The 15544-nt window shown below is 42.6% G+C and overlaps 1 protein-coding gene across 1 annotated transcript; it reads right to left on the reverse strand.

The window, feature by feature from the left end:
• Positions 1-13712: 13712 nt before the first annotated feature.
• Positions 13713-14576, reverse strand: LOC131223184 (EG45-like domain containing protein). The gene is made up of 3 exons (XM_058218498.1): positions 14424-14576; positions 13967-14240; positions 13713-13845 (listed from the first exon to the last, which is right to left on the reverse strand). The coding sequence occupies exons 1-3, from the start codon at positions 14533-14535 to the stop codon at positions 13839-13841; spliced, it is 393 nt and encodes a 130-aa protein (XP_058074481.1). The 5' UTR covers positions 14536-14576; the 3' UTR covers positions 13713-13838.
• Between the last annotated feature and the right edge of the window lie 968 nt (positions 14577-15544).

Below are 15544 nucleotides of genomic sequence, written 5' to 3' on the forward strand. Positions count from 1 at the left end.
CCACATTGTATCGATCATACATGGGTGGCCCACTTGAAAGTTGGAATGACGTGGACTCTCGAAACAACTAGACCTAGTTGTAGGATACTAATGTTCGTGGTTGTCTCAAGGAGCGACTCATCACTTGAGGAAGGATCATCTGATATATGGCACTTAAAATGCACGGATCGTCCAAGTGTCTGAATCACAGATTGGCCGGGCCCACCTTAAGTAATGGTCCATATGGCACTTTCAATCCCAAAAGCCCTTATATCAGATAATTAGGATTTGAGATTTTAGGAGTTCGACCCATCCACATGTGGCCCACCAAATGAATGGTCTCATCCACATTGATAGGGAGAAACCAAAATGTAGACATGGGAATCCACGGTGGAGTCGTTTGGTAGGGAAACCTGTGAAATTTTAAGGCCACGTCTAGATCGGGAACAGCCTCTTTGGGCTGGATTTGGAATGAACGTTGGGGCCCATCGGTTGGGCCTGGACACAAGTTCTGAGGCCTGATTACAGGATTTCCGGTCTTGGTCCTAGGGGTAACATGATAGACGAGCCTGGGCCTATATGATTAGCTAGCAAGCTGGGCCCGAAGTTCCCGTACAATTGAAATTGGATGGCTTTACCGCATGCACGTGCGATATCTAGTCCATTCATCACGTCTGGCCCTCAGTAAACACCCATTGGGCCCGGAGTTGGGCCCATCGGCTAATGGGTAGTCAACACTTGCATGTTGATTTTGGACTATCGGTCCATTTTATCGTGGATGTATGGCTAATCTGACTAACTCATAGCAGGGCCTACCTGACTAACGGCCCTGATTTCGCACACATTGCACTCCCATTCATCCATCCCGTGCAAGCGAGTTCTTCCGTTCGGGTAAATGCACTCGCGTGAGGTGTAGAAAAAAGGGAGAGCTTAGATGCGCATGTGACAATTGCCATGGCCTCTCACACCAGTGACAGTTCTGGGACATCCATCAGATTGTGCTCACCATGAACATTGACTGGCCCAAAATCAGGCCGTTCTACTCTTCAGTAGGCCACACGGGTACATTGAATACTAACAGCCACTAATAACAATTTCTTTTAGCCACCCATTTCTTTTTTACATGCATGGCCCGCATAATGAACGGACCACCTTGATTTTTGGACCAAGAAGTGAATTAACCTGATGATCAGCTTGGATCTTTATCATATCTGCCACATTGCCACGTGTGACAAGCAAGTGCTTTTCTTTTTTTCTTTTTCTTTTTTTACACAGGCACACACACCCCACACACTCACACCGGAGAAGATTTCACCACCCATCGGTGTAACAGCCCATGCCCACACTGTATGATATTATTCGCTCTGGGCATAGCTCGCACGGTTTTGTTTTTGGAAAAATCCCCCAAAAGACCTTATGCAGTATATGGTGACAACTCCACATATAACTACCATTACTTCAAACGACACTTTTAATGTGGGACAAACTTTCACCTTCATTGTGTGCACAGTAGCCTGCCAGCCATCTTGGAGCCTGCCCACATGTAGCCACAGTGATGGGGCGTCACAATGGTGCTCGAACCTTGACTAGCTGTTGAAACTCTTGGGAGTCTACCACCGAATCAAGAGTAAAGGATTAAAAAATTAGGATGTAGATGGCATGTATACCATTACATGCGTCCACATAAGCGAGCTAAGCAGATAAAGCGATATCCAAGCCGTCCATCAGGTGGGTCCAACTGGGAAAATATCATCCAAAATTCAGGCTGTACCACTCATCAGGTCGTCCATGATGTTAGAAACAGGTGGGATAGCTTGGAAAATTTCAGCCGTGCATTTGTCTTGTAAGCTGTAGCCATTATGATTAGGCGGCCCATCTGATATTTGGGCCACCATTTCTTCCTAGTGTTACCACCCTGATGGATGGATTGGATGGATCTCACACCTACGTACCACGCTGGCACAAGTGCTAGCAATGTGTATGATCTATCTTATACAGGCGTGTGGGCTTAGCAAAGCATAGAAACAAGAATCATGCCACCGGATCAAATTAATGGGTGGGCCACCTCAAGAATATATTCCCACGCGTTCTAGCTGATTAAAGCATCTTTTGCCCACAAATTGGAAAAAATAAAAAAATATTGAAATGAAACCTCAGGATATGCGGTTGTGATCATTTCAATACGCATCATCTTTTCTTTTCTCTTCTCATGGATCACTTATGATATGGACCCTTGTTTCGCAAGGTTGCAACCAATTGTCTGTCCATGGGTCGGGTTAGCCCGTCAAGCTTTTGGGTGGGACTTTAACAAATATTAGGCCCATGGGATGAGTCCACGCCAAAATTTAAGCCCGTTTATTAATATCGCCGAGCCTGGCCTGACCCGTTTGGGGCTCCACGGGCATTTTTTGTCATATTTCATGATGTTGGGATACCCTTAATGAACAGGCCAGATCTTACACAAAAATGTGAGGCTAGACTCGGGCTTGGACGGTATGACCTCTTGCTTTTAGCCGGGGCAGGCTCTGGCCTTGGTTTTACTTTCGGGCTGGCCTTGGAAGGACTTACTGGCTCAATGATTTTGATGTTCTGAAGTGGGCCCCACCTTAAGAATTGTTGGGTTTTACAAATAGGGTGTGCATTGAGACAAAGGCCTCGACCTGAGCTTGCATGTGGCGTAAATAGAAAAGGTCATGAATCCATACACCTAAGCCAAGATCATTTCATTTGGGAGGCCTAAACTTCGCGGTGTAAGCACATCCTACAGGCCCAGAAAAATGGCGTAAGCCCACCTTGGGGGTGGTAGGCCTAAAACCCACTAGAGAGGTGGGCCCACTTCATCCCTAATTGTTTGTGGAATCAAATGAATAAAAGAAGATGTTCGTCTGCTAGGATTTTGGTGTAGTGTAGGCTAGGCTGGCATACCTTTAGCCCTACATTCCACCCGTAGACTCGCATGTGGTCGAAATGGGTCGGGCGAGTCTAACCCGACCTTATTATATTTAAATGGGTCAAGCTAGGTTAGGGTTCGGCTTAGTGAATTTGAAGTTACTCAAGTTGAGTTGGTTGGGTTTGGGCTGGAATCCATTACGAGAGTAGTAAATGGGTGGGCTTTGGGCTGTCCTTAGTCGAACCTGAACCCAACACATTCCCACCCTTAGCTCCAAGTGATTGCATTTAGCTTAATTTCAATAGAGGGTGACACCTAGTGGCACTAAAAGAGTAAAATGGTCCAAATTTAAAAAAGTTTTTGAGATATCCTAACTGTTGACGAATACCATCATGTAAAAGGTTTTTATCATAAAAGCACTTGCACGGATTGAAATTTGTTTTTAAACTATATTACTAAAAGAGTGAATGATCAAAGGTTTAAAATGGTCCAAATTTTTTTAAAAAAAAGTTTTTGAGATATCCTGACAGTTGAGGAATACCATCATGTAAAAGGTTTTTATCATAAAAGCACTTGCACCGATTGAAAATTGTTTTTAAACTACATTAGCATATTGGATATGGAAGCTACTCACAAATGTCTTTAAATTATCCATTCCTTTTACATAATGGCGACCTACTTGATGTTTGGACTGGGCTAACAGGCCAATCCAAACCATTCATGATTGCCCCAACCCAACACCTGGCCAGATTGCAAGCACCGGTCAGCTGTCGGATCAGGTTTAGGGACCTAGCCTTACTGGGCTAGGCCCATTGCCACCCCTAGGTTTTCAATTTGGTTTAAATGTAAAATAGAGCTTTGCTACACCCACAAACGCATGCACAAGTCTGCCAAATGGACATGCGCAAGACAGGTGCAATATTGTGGAAGTCATTCATCAAAAGGTACCACAATGTAGATTCCCTATCACAAATGTCTGTCAACTAGTCAGGAATGTTACGATAAATGAAAAAATGTACAGTTGTGAGAAAATCCGTTCCAGTTTTCTAAGTGGTCCACTTATTTATAATATCACGACAGTTCTAGAGTTTACCACCTTTGTCCTTCGGCAACAGCATATGCCGTGGCTTGTGCATTAGCTCACCTATACACATGTGAGATTAGCAAGGCTCAGGACGATAACTCTAATTTAAGGGTATTCATATCTCTTGGAGGTTTGCTCGAATGAGTGCGGATGCGGATATATTGCAATAAGATACAATCGGGAGCTGGACCTTTTTTAATGACACAAACCATTTATTTGACGAACCTCTCCACAGTTTGGATATATATATATATATATATATATATATATAGGGAAAAGGTACTATAAGCTCGACCTCACCATAAGGTACCGTGAGGTCGAGCTATGTGGGCCCCACCGTGATGCGTGTCGACCATCAACACCGTGCATTTGATGGGTGCCCTCTAAATTATGGGATATCCCAAAAATCAGCCGTATAAAGAACTCAGGTGGGCCATACCATCTAAAATCATGTGAAGACACCGTTAAAACATATAAAAGCACTTGGTGGGGCCTACCTGAGTTTTTAATGTTGCTGAAACTTGGTCTGAACCCTCATGCAAGTGGGACACATATAATGGATGGGCTGGATATGCAAACCACACCTCGGTGGGCCCAAAAAATGATTATGAATGTTTTAATGGTGCATGGCCCCTCCGCACTTCTGTATGTGGTGTGGCCCACACAGCTCGACCTCATAGGACGGACTCGTGAGGTTGAGCGCATTGTACCTTTTCCTATATATATATATATATATATATATATATATATATATATAGTCACGCTCCCCTGCGCACCTATGCACGTGCGCACCTTTGCACACGTGTCATGGGTATCTAATCTGAACGGTCCATGTGATGCGGAATCCCGTGAAACCAACTGTGACAAAATTTCACCCTGATCTAAAATTCTGGTGGGCCATAGCAAAGAGAAATGCAAATCAAAGGAGGAAACTGTTTTCACTTTTCATGGCCCATCAAAGTTTTAGATCAAGGTAAAACTTGGTCCCAGGGGGTTTCACGAGGTGCTGCTTCACATGAACAGTTCAGATTTTGGATCTACATCACGTATGATGGGTTCTTTAAAAAGTTCGTATGTAATACGTACGAACTGGTTCACAGGTGAGCGTTTCCGTATGTGTGTGTATATATATAGGGAAAAGGTACTATGCGATCGTGCTCATGGGAACTTCCCATGAGGTCGAGCTGTGTGGACCACACCATGATGCTTGTCAAATATCAACACTGTGCATTTGATGGGTCCCCTTTAAATTATGGGATATCCCAAAAATCAGCCATATACGGAACTCAGGTGGGCCATACCATCTAAAGTTTGTGAAGACATGCCAAAAACATATAAAAGCACTTGGTGGGGCCCACTTGAAATTTGGATGCGTCTGAAACTTGGTCTTAACCCTCATCTATCTTTCTCATGCTTGTGTGGCCCAACTGATGAGTAGACCATCTTCTTTTTGTTCCAATGCATGCTCAAGTAGACCCGCGTGTTGAATGGCTCATATCTAGCACATGCTCGCCTTGTTGACACGTGTTGCGATAAAAACGTTAGTCTCTTATCATATATAGAGAGGGACATTAGCCTTTGAGTCCAGGGCCATCTTCCAATGATTCCAACCATTTTTATGACAAATCTTACATTATACAGTGAAAAGACCGCAAGTGAAATCTTTCAGTTGGATTATTCCAACCCTTTTGGTAATTTGGCTCTTTTGTTGTGAACACCTTCACTATACCCTTTCTATGGTGATAATTAATAGGTGTATCCAATCTTAGAGGGTGTTTTTTTAATTTTTATTTATATATATATATATATATATATATATATATATATATATATATATATATTGAAAGTTGGAACCATGGGCTCTCGAGATAAGCAGTTTGAAATAGCTTTATTCAGCGACAACTAGACCTAGTTGTTCGGATGCTTGAGGAAGGATCCTGTGATATCCTGTGATATATGACCACTTACATTATACCGATAATCAAAGTGGCCCCATCAAGGGCGGGCCAAGTCAGCCCACCAAATGAATGGCCTCATCCACATTGGATAGGGAGAAACCAAAATGTGATGTGGAAAACAACAGTAGAATCTTTTGGATAGGGAAACCTGTGCAAATTAATACAGTTTACCCTGTTCAATAAGATTGTTTTATGTGAAAATATAAAAATATTGAAATGTCAATAGTTAAAATGATAATTATAGAACACTGATGCTGATCTAACTCTCATATCAGGTAGGGATACAAGATCGGGCACGGCCCAGATCTGGAACAACCTCTTTGAGCTGGATTTTCAATGAATGTTGGGGCCCATGGGCTAGGCCTGGGACACAAGTTCTGAGGCCTGATTAGAAGATTTCCGGTCTTGGTCCTAGGTATGAACAAGGGGTAACAAGATAGACAGGCCTGACCATAGATGGTTTGTTAGCTAACTAGGCTTGAATTTCCCATGATGTTTGAGATAGGATGGCTTTGCCACATGCACGTGCGATATCTAGGCCATTCATCAGGTGTGGCCCTCAGTGAAGACACATTGGCCCCCGTCGGCTTATGGGTAGTCCAAACATGCATGTTCAATGTGGACCATCGGTCCATTTTATCATGGATATGTGGTTAATCCGATAAGTAGACCACGCTAACTTTTGGGCCAGGGTATACTAACAGTAGGACCCGCCTGAGTAACGGCCCTGATTTGGCACACAATGCATTCCCATTCATCCATCCCGTGCAAGCGAGTTCTTCCGTTAACTTAAATGGTGAGTGCACTCGCGTGAGGTGCAGAAACCCGAAAGAGCTCAGATGCACATGTGCCAGATGCCAAGGCCTCACACCTGTGAGAGATCTGGGACATCCATCAGATTGTGCTCACCATGACCATGCATTGACTCAAAATCAGGCTATTCTACTCTTCAGGTAGGCCGCACGTGTACATTGAATCTCCCCTTTTTGTTACATGCATAGCCCACCTAATGAACTGCCCACTCTGAATTTTGGAACAAGGAGAATGCTTGCCTGATGAACGGTTTGGATCTTGCTCATATCTGCGACATTGCCACATGTGATGGGCGAATGCTTGCTCGTCTGAAGTACATACGCGGATGCAAAGGAGGAAAAAAGGAAAAACTAGGATGTAGAAGGCATATATATTAGGTGCTTTCAGATATGCGAGCTAAGTATAAAGTGCAATATCCGAGCGACCATCAGGTGGGTCCAGCTGGGAAAATACTCTCATATAAATTTCAGGCTGTACAACTAATCAGGTCGTCCGTGAAGTTAGAAACAGGTGGATGGCTTGGAAAATTTCAGCCAAGTTTCTTTAAGCCATGCATTTGTCTTGATAGTTCTGGCCATTCTGATTAAGTAACCCACATGATTCTTGGTCCACGATATCTTCACAGTACTTCCACCCTGATTGATGAATTGGATCTTGCACCTATGTGCCAAGTTGGCTCAAGTGGTGGCGATGTGCATCATCTTTCTTATGCCGTGCTTAGCAAAACCTAGGAACAAGAATCATGCAAACGGGCCAAATCAATGGGTGGACCACCTCAAGAAATAAAAAATACACACACACACACATATATATATATATATATGCCAAACATCAATACAGTGCATTTGATGGTTCCACTTTTGGTCATAGGATATCCCAAAAATAAGCTATATACAGAATTTAGCTAGGCCATGCCATCTAAAACCATGTTAAGACATGCCTAAAATACATAAAAGCACTTGGTGGGGTCCACCTGAGTTTTGGATGCAGCTCGAAGATGGTCTGACCTTTCATCCAAGTGGGACACACACAATGGATGGGCTGGATTTGCGAATCAGATCTCGGTGGGCCAAATAAATGATTATCAATGTTTTAATGGGAGGATAACCCCTCTCAATTGTTGTATGTGGTGTGGCCCACCCGAATCATAGATTCCCATGATTTTTAATCCTTTGGTCCACCATGGAATGTTGCATCTAACTGATGGGGTAGATGTTCAACACACATCACAGTGGGGCCCACACAGCTTCCCATGAAGTCGACCTCATAGAACTATTTCCTATATATATATATATGGGAAAAGGTACTATGCGCTTGATGGGACCGTCCCATGAGGTCTAGCTGTTTGGGCCCCACCGTGATGCGTTTCGAACATCTACCGCATCAGTCAGATGCACCATTCCATCATGGGCCTAGGTCTCAAAAATCAAGTCAATCCGTGACTTGTGTGGGCCACACCACATATAGAAGTGGGAAGGGGCCGTGCACCATTAAAACATTCATAATCATTTTTTGGGCCCACCGAGATGTGGTTTGTAAATCCAGCCCGTCCATTATGTGTGTCCCACTTGGATGAGGGTTCAAACCAAGTTTCAACAGCATTCAAAACTCAGGTGGGCCCCACCAAGTGCTTTTATATGTTTTTGGCATCTCTTCACATGATTTTAGATGGTATGGCCCACCTGAGTTCCGTATACGGCTGATTTTTGGGATATCCCATAATTTAGAGGGGACCCATCAAATGCACGGTGTTGATGGTCGACACGCATCACGGTGGGGCCACACAGCTCGACCTCACGGGAGCTTATCGTGAGGTCGAGCGCATAGTACCTTTTCCCTATATAACTCCTTTTCCATATATATATATATATATATATATATATATATATATATATATATATATAAAAACGCTCACCTGCGAACCAGTTCGTACGTACTAAGTACGAACTTTTTTGGGAACCCATCATACATGATGTGGATCCAAAATCTGAACCGTTCATGTGAATCAGCACCTCCTGAAACCCCCCGGGCCCAAGTTTTACTTTGATATGAAACTTTTGTGGGCCATGAAAAATGAAAACATTTTCCTCTCTTGATTTGCATTTCTCTTTGCTATGGCCCACCAGAATATTAGAATAGAGTGAAAATTTTCCACATGGGGTTTTATGGGATTCCGCATCACATGGACCATTCAGATTAGACACCCATGGCACGTGTGCAAAGGTGCGCACGTGCGTAGGGGACCATGACTCTCTCTCTCTCTCTCTCTCTCTCTCTCTCTCTCTCTCTCTCTCTCTCTCTCTCTCTCTCTCTATATATATATATATATATATATATATATAGTTTTAAGAAACAATTTGTAAATCATCATAAAAAAAGAAACTCGATCACATATTAATTTTTTTAAAAAAAGAAAAAAAAACCCACCCTTAAATGAAACCTCAGGATGTGCGGTTGATATCATTTAATCTGCCTCATCTTTGCTTTTATTTTCTCGTGGATCACTTTTGAGATGGACCCTTGATTCTTAAGGTCGCAATAGGGTTGAAAGTTGGGCGGGTTCAACCCGACCAACCCGTGACCGACCTGACATTGGGTTGGGCTCGAGCAGGATATATCAGGTTCGATCTCAAGCTTGGGCTATACAAACACCAACCCGATAAAACCTAGGTTGGGCTCAGGTTGCCTGACCCAAGCCGAACCCGATCAATATATTAGTTACTTATAAATTGTAATTGAGTGTGGATCGTTTGTGTCAAAGGCACACTAGTGATGTCGGGTCTCATTTGTCCACGTCATTTCCAAGTACTCAAGCTAACGCAATATGCCAGATGTCTCTCTCCCAAATAGATTGCATGCCGCTACATGACTTTTAAAGGAGTAGTTGTCATATATATTAGCTTGTTTTTTTTAACGAAAAAAAAAAAGTTCTTTAGGGTGAATAATCACATATATAATTAATAAAATCATAGATACAAAAAATAAGTCTTATATTAAAATATAATAAACTAATGTAATAATGAAAATATTAGCACATGTACACCTGACCAACCCGATCAACTCGACCAAGCCCGCTTGGGTTGGGCATTGGTTGAGAATTCCCAACCTGAGCTTGGGTTGGGTTGGGTTAGGGTTGAAGTATAGGAACCTTGGGTTGGGTTAGGGTTGAGCACCAACCCGACCGAACCCGCCTGACTTACAGCCCTAGGTCGCAACCAATTGTACGGTTAGGGTTATATCTGTCCATGTGCCGGGTGGCCCATCTGGCTTTTCAGTGAGACTTAGATAAATGTTAGGCCCGTGGGCCAGTCCCAGTTTATTAATAGGGCCGGGCGTGGATAACTCATTTAGGTCTTTACTGACATTTTTTGTCATATATCATATGTTGAGATATGCTTAATGAACAGCCCAGATCTTACGCAAAAATAGGAGGCTAGCCTCGGGCTTGGTATAACCTCTTTCCCTTGGCTGGGGCAGGGTCTGGCCTTGGTTTTACTTTCAAGGCTGGGCTTAGAAGCACCTCTGCCTGGACCAATCCCTAGTTATGATCATACAAAAGAGGTGACCTTGGGTCATGTCCCTTTTCCTATTTGGAAAGGCCGGATCAATGACATTGACGTCGTGAAGTGGACCCCACCTCCAGAAGCGTTGGGATTTACAAATGGGGTGTGCATCAGGAAGAAGCCTGGCCTATGGACCTGGATGTAGACGTGCAAGTGGCCTAAATAGAAAAGGTCCTCAGAGCGCCTACATAAGCCAAGGTCATTTTATTTGGGAGGCCTAAACTTCAAGACCTAGGCACATACTACAGGCCTAGGAAAATGGCCCAATCACACCTGTGGTCGTATGCCAGGTTGGCCCACTTCTAACCCTAGTTATTTGTGAAATCCACTTATGTTAAGGTCCTGACATGTGTTGGGATGAAAGGGATTTCCAACATATAAAAAAATAACCCAACATTGATTGGACTTTTGCCATTACTTCACACAGGAGTATAGTGTGCCATAAATAAAGAATCTGATATTGGACCACTGGACAATCGTATTGGTGGATCCAAGTTCGAATAAATAACCTAGGGGACCATTAACCTGCACTATGTTCACTAACTCAAAGGTGCATTAGAAATTAAATCTTTGGACTTGAAGATGTGTAATGGTCCACCTTGATTGAGTGGTTTTCTTTATTTATGAGGGTTCTTAAGGCCATTTAAGTAGGTGATGTTGGGTACATCAAGATTTATTAATTTTCGCATCAGCTAATGTAGGATCCATTCAAAGATTCATTTAGATGGGCTTAACCTAATAGCATATTTTGTACCAAGTTTTCTAATATAATTATAAGACTTTTAAAAAAAATAATTAAAGAAAACTACTCCAAGTACTCTTTAGCATAAATACCCAATATTTAAAGAAAAAAAAAATATCCTTTTTTTAAATATTTAGCCACCCACCTACATGGGCACTTGATCAATGGTCTCAATGTTAAAATAGGAGTCTATTCAACACCAAGCCATGGAGCTAGAGAAAAATAAAACTACTTAAACACACATATGCTTACACCCACACACACAAGGGATACTCACACGCGGATGATTGTTCACTTAAAAATTTACTACATATAAACAATTGAAGTAGCCAATTTTGAAAATATCAACAAAAAGATATCAGACTAATTATCTAATCCAAATGATTTTTTATCCGTAGGTAATGCCAGTGGTAGGGTGTCAATGGGCCGGGTTGGCCCATTTTATGTTGGGCTGGAGTACCAGGCCAGAGCAGCAGGATTGGCCTTAAATTTTAAGCCTGTTTTAAATCTGGGCCGAGCTTGGACTAAGAAGTCCAAAAGCCCATCAACCCAACTTAACCCATTTGGCTTTACACAAGAATTTTAAAATTCAACTAGTTTTCCTATTTACAATTTCAGATAGCTTCAATCACTAGAGGTTATCTTAGGCCTTAAATTGCTGGCTCGGGTGGGCCCCAAAATGATATCTATTTGTAATCCACCCCAACCAATAGGTCTGTCACTCCTTTTTAGGCTCAGTATCAAAACATAAGCTCTGTTTATATTTCAGGTGGACCACATGATTAGAAACAGTATACAGGTCAACAATCACCTTCCAAATTATTTCTCTTTTTGTAGCCCACCTAAATAACTTGTAGGCTTCTATATTTAGTACCCAGTCCTAAGTTTTACTGTGGTATCTAATGGTTAAAAGGAATTTATATAATCACTATGGTGGACCCTATAAATATCAAGGGTGGATATTTTAGTTTTTTGTCCATGGACCTAAAGTAATAGTGCACTTCTAATAGTCAGAGTAGATCTTACATACACATCAGAGTGCGCCCTAAAGATAAAGGCTTGCTTGCTAAGAAGAGTTACTTTATGTACACAACCTAGAGCAATCATTATTACACTACTTTTCAGATTTAGGTGGGCTTAACCTTAGTTTTGATCTTAGATCCACCTGGACCATCAGATGTGTCACACTATTAGAGCCTATATCCCAAACATCAGCCACTTCTGTATTTAAAGTGGACCACATGATTGCAAACATTGTACAAGGCATACTCACCCTTCAAATTGTTTCCCTTCATCTGGTCTATCTGATTAATTATTGGGCCTGATGTTTGGACCTCAGGCAAAAGTTTTAATGTGGTATATAATGGTTGGAGTGGATTTTATATAGTTGTCACAATAAACCTTGTAAACATCCTAAGGAGAGATGTCATTTGCCACAACTTTTGGGAAAAGCCGATCAGTAGCCGGGCCGGCCCTGTGTGATCATTTCAGGCCGGGCTTAGCTGGATTGTCTTGGCCCGTCATTGCTTGAACCGGTATGGGCTTTGGCTTAACAATACGAGCCGGGGCTTAGACAGAGCTTGGCCCGGCCCGTTGGCACCCCTGGCCAATGGGCCACCGCGACGAGATCGATTTCTCCCAAATCCCCTTCTCCTCTCTCCCGAACCCGCCGTGTCGCAGACGAATTCTCCAATATTCTCAAAACCCATCAATCATGGGACCAAATCCTCGAAACCCTATTCGCCCAGGACCCCGAAATCGCCGTCTCTGATGTCTTGGAATGAAATCGCGACGTTGAACTGGGCCTCATGCTCTTCAGCAGGGCCTCTCGCCGGAATAACGGATCTCCCGACGCTTCCACTTATTCCGCCCTCCTCAAGATCATAGTCCGATCATCAGAGTTTCAAGAAATCGAATCCGTGCTTGTAAAGATGAAGAGTGAAAATAAAACTCCGAGCTGCGAAGTGTCCGATGCTCTAGTCAAAGCCTTTTTCCGATTCTGGGTCGGTCCAGAAAACCCATCAGCTCTCCGGTTGTGAAGAAAACACATCGCTGTTTGCCAAGCGTCTTTGCCTCAAATTCGTTGCTTTCTCCTTTGATTGCCCGTGGGCAGATTAACATTGCTTGCCAAGTATATGACTAAATGCTCAAAAGAGATGGAAATGGTGATGGTGATGTTTGTATTGATAACTACAATACTTGTATAATGGTGAGCGGATTGTGTCGGGAAGGGAAAGTTAATGAAAGCAGGAAGATGATTGAGGACAGATGAGGAGATGGATGCATTCCGAATGTCGTCTTTTTCCAATACACTCATCAATGGGCATTGCAGGAAAGGAAATATTCAACATGCTTATAACCTTGAGAAAAAAAAAAAAATTGAAATTCAAGGGGATTGATGCCGAATAATTTCAGTTATGCATGATTCAAAAGTAACCGCCAACCCCCACCACTTGCGCGTAACCATCCACCACGAGATTCGCCGACATTCACCACTCACGCACATCTTGCCTAACGGCTGAGATGGTGCCTAGGATTATGGGTCATCTTGCCCTACGAACACTATAAATAAGGGGCTAACCTACATGAAAAGGTAGATAGAATCTCTCACATTAAACCTTTTAAATCGACTAGACCTAGATTCCTAGCTTGATTTCTCTAGCCAGGGTATCCTTTATTCTTCTCCTATGCAGGCGGTCAGAAGAGGGCGGTCCAGATTCTTGCATCAACAGAAGATACAATAAAATAGATTCGGTGAAGGCATCTGATAGAACTGTTGTTGGCAACACATCAAGGAGCTCGCAGTACATCAGATCCTGCATGCCCATTGGAGAGGCGATCAAGATCAGTAAGATTCAGTATAAGACTGCATGTATATCCTACATGCCTTTCATGAGAAAGAATGAATATAATTATGATGTATGAGATAGAAATTACTGAGCAAAATTGATGCCGACTGTGGTGTTGCGGGTCCTCGAAATTTTCTCAAAGGCTATGGTAGATAAGACCATCATTGCCGGGCATGGATCACACAAATCGACAATCTCTACTTCTGTAGCGTCGTTTTTGCACGAGTACCTGGGGCCGCTCAAGCACTGGATTTGGTACTTCCTACCACATGCCGCACCATTGTCCCACAGCGCTTGGCTTACCGCGGCAATTAAACCATCCTCTGGAAACTGTTCGCTGCTGTATCCCGGGCATTTTGTAGCTGCAAGTAAAACCATTAATATAAGACTTCAATCCAGTGTGTAGGCCTGTGTGATTTGGGGTGAATCTAAATGCAAATATTCAAACTCACATTTGCGCAAAAAAAAAAAAAAAAAAAAAAAAAAAAAAAACCAACAAATTTATTTTCTTATTTTGAAAAAATTCAACAGCATGTTATACGTACGGATGTAAGGAGGGTTGTAAGATGTAGCTCTTCCAATGACTCCTATGGCTACAACCGCATCGACGCACAACCATCCCATAAACAGAGCTGCTAACACAAACCTCATCGTCATCTCTCCTGCTGCACTTTTAGCATGAACTAGCTCAGTGCTTGCAATTTTTATGGGCGCGGATTGGCTGCTAACAGGTTGAGTAGCGAGACTGCTACTGAAGTGACGTCACCAAGTTCTGTGGACCCCACCATGATGTATTTTTTGTATCCACGCCGTCCATACGTCTAGAGAGATAATTTTAGTGTAATATCCAAAGAATTAGTCACATACAAGGCTCCAGTGGACCCCACCAACAAAGCAGTGGGGAGAGTGATGCCACCGTTAAAAACTTCCAAAAGGCCACAAAAGTTTTCGATCAAGCTGATATTTGTGTTTTACCTTTTTTAGTATCTTTTCTAACTTTTGAACAGGTTGGATTTCGAAAAAACATCCTGGTGGGCCTTAGGAAGGTTTTAACGGTGGGAATCAATCTTCCCGCTTTTTTCTGTGGTGTGGTCCATTAAAGATTTGGATCTGTCTCATTCTCTGATTCATACCTTAAAATAATATCTCCAAATGGATGGACGTTGTGGATAGAACACATACATAATGGTGCGGTCCACAGAACTTGGTGACGTCACTTCAGTAGCCACTCTCGCTACTCAACCTGTCAGTATCTAATCCGCGTCCAATTTTTAGGAAACGGATTGGCTACTCCCCCTGACACTAGCCAATGGCTGGTGGTCGGTGCTCCGTGGGACCCACCATGATATATGTGTTGCATCCATGCCATCCATCTATTTTTAGAGATCATTTTACATATGAGACCAAAAATTAAGTATATCCCAATCTCAAGTGGACCACATTATAAGAAATAGTGTTGATGAGCGTCGACCATTAAAAATATTTTGGGGGCCATAAAAGTTTTGGATCAAGCTGATTTTTGTTTTTTCCCTTCATCTGGGCCTATATGACCTAATCAACATATTGGATGTCAAATAAACAGTACAGTGGGCCTTAGGAGGATTTTAATGGTGGATATCCAATTGCTATTGTTTTCATATGGTGTGGTCCACCTGAGATTTATATC

This window comes from Magnolia sinica, chromosome 13, assembly GCF_029962835.1.
Source record: "Magnolia sinica isolate HGM2019 chromosome 13, MsV1, whole genome shotgun sequence".
Classification (NCBI taxonomy): Eukaryota; Viridiplantae; Streptophyta; class Magnoliopsida; order Magnoliales; family Magnoliaceae; genus Magnolia; species Magnolia sinica.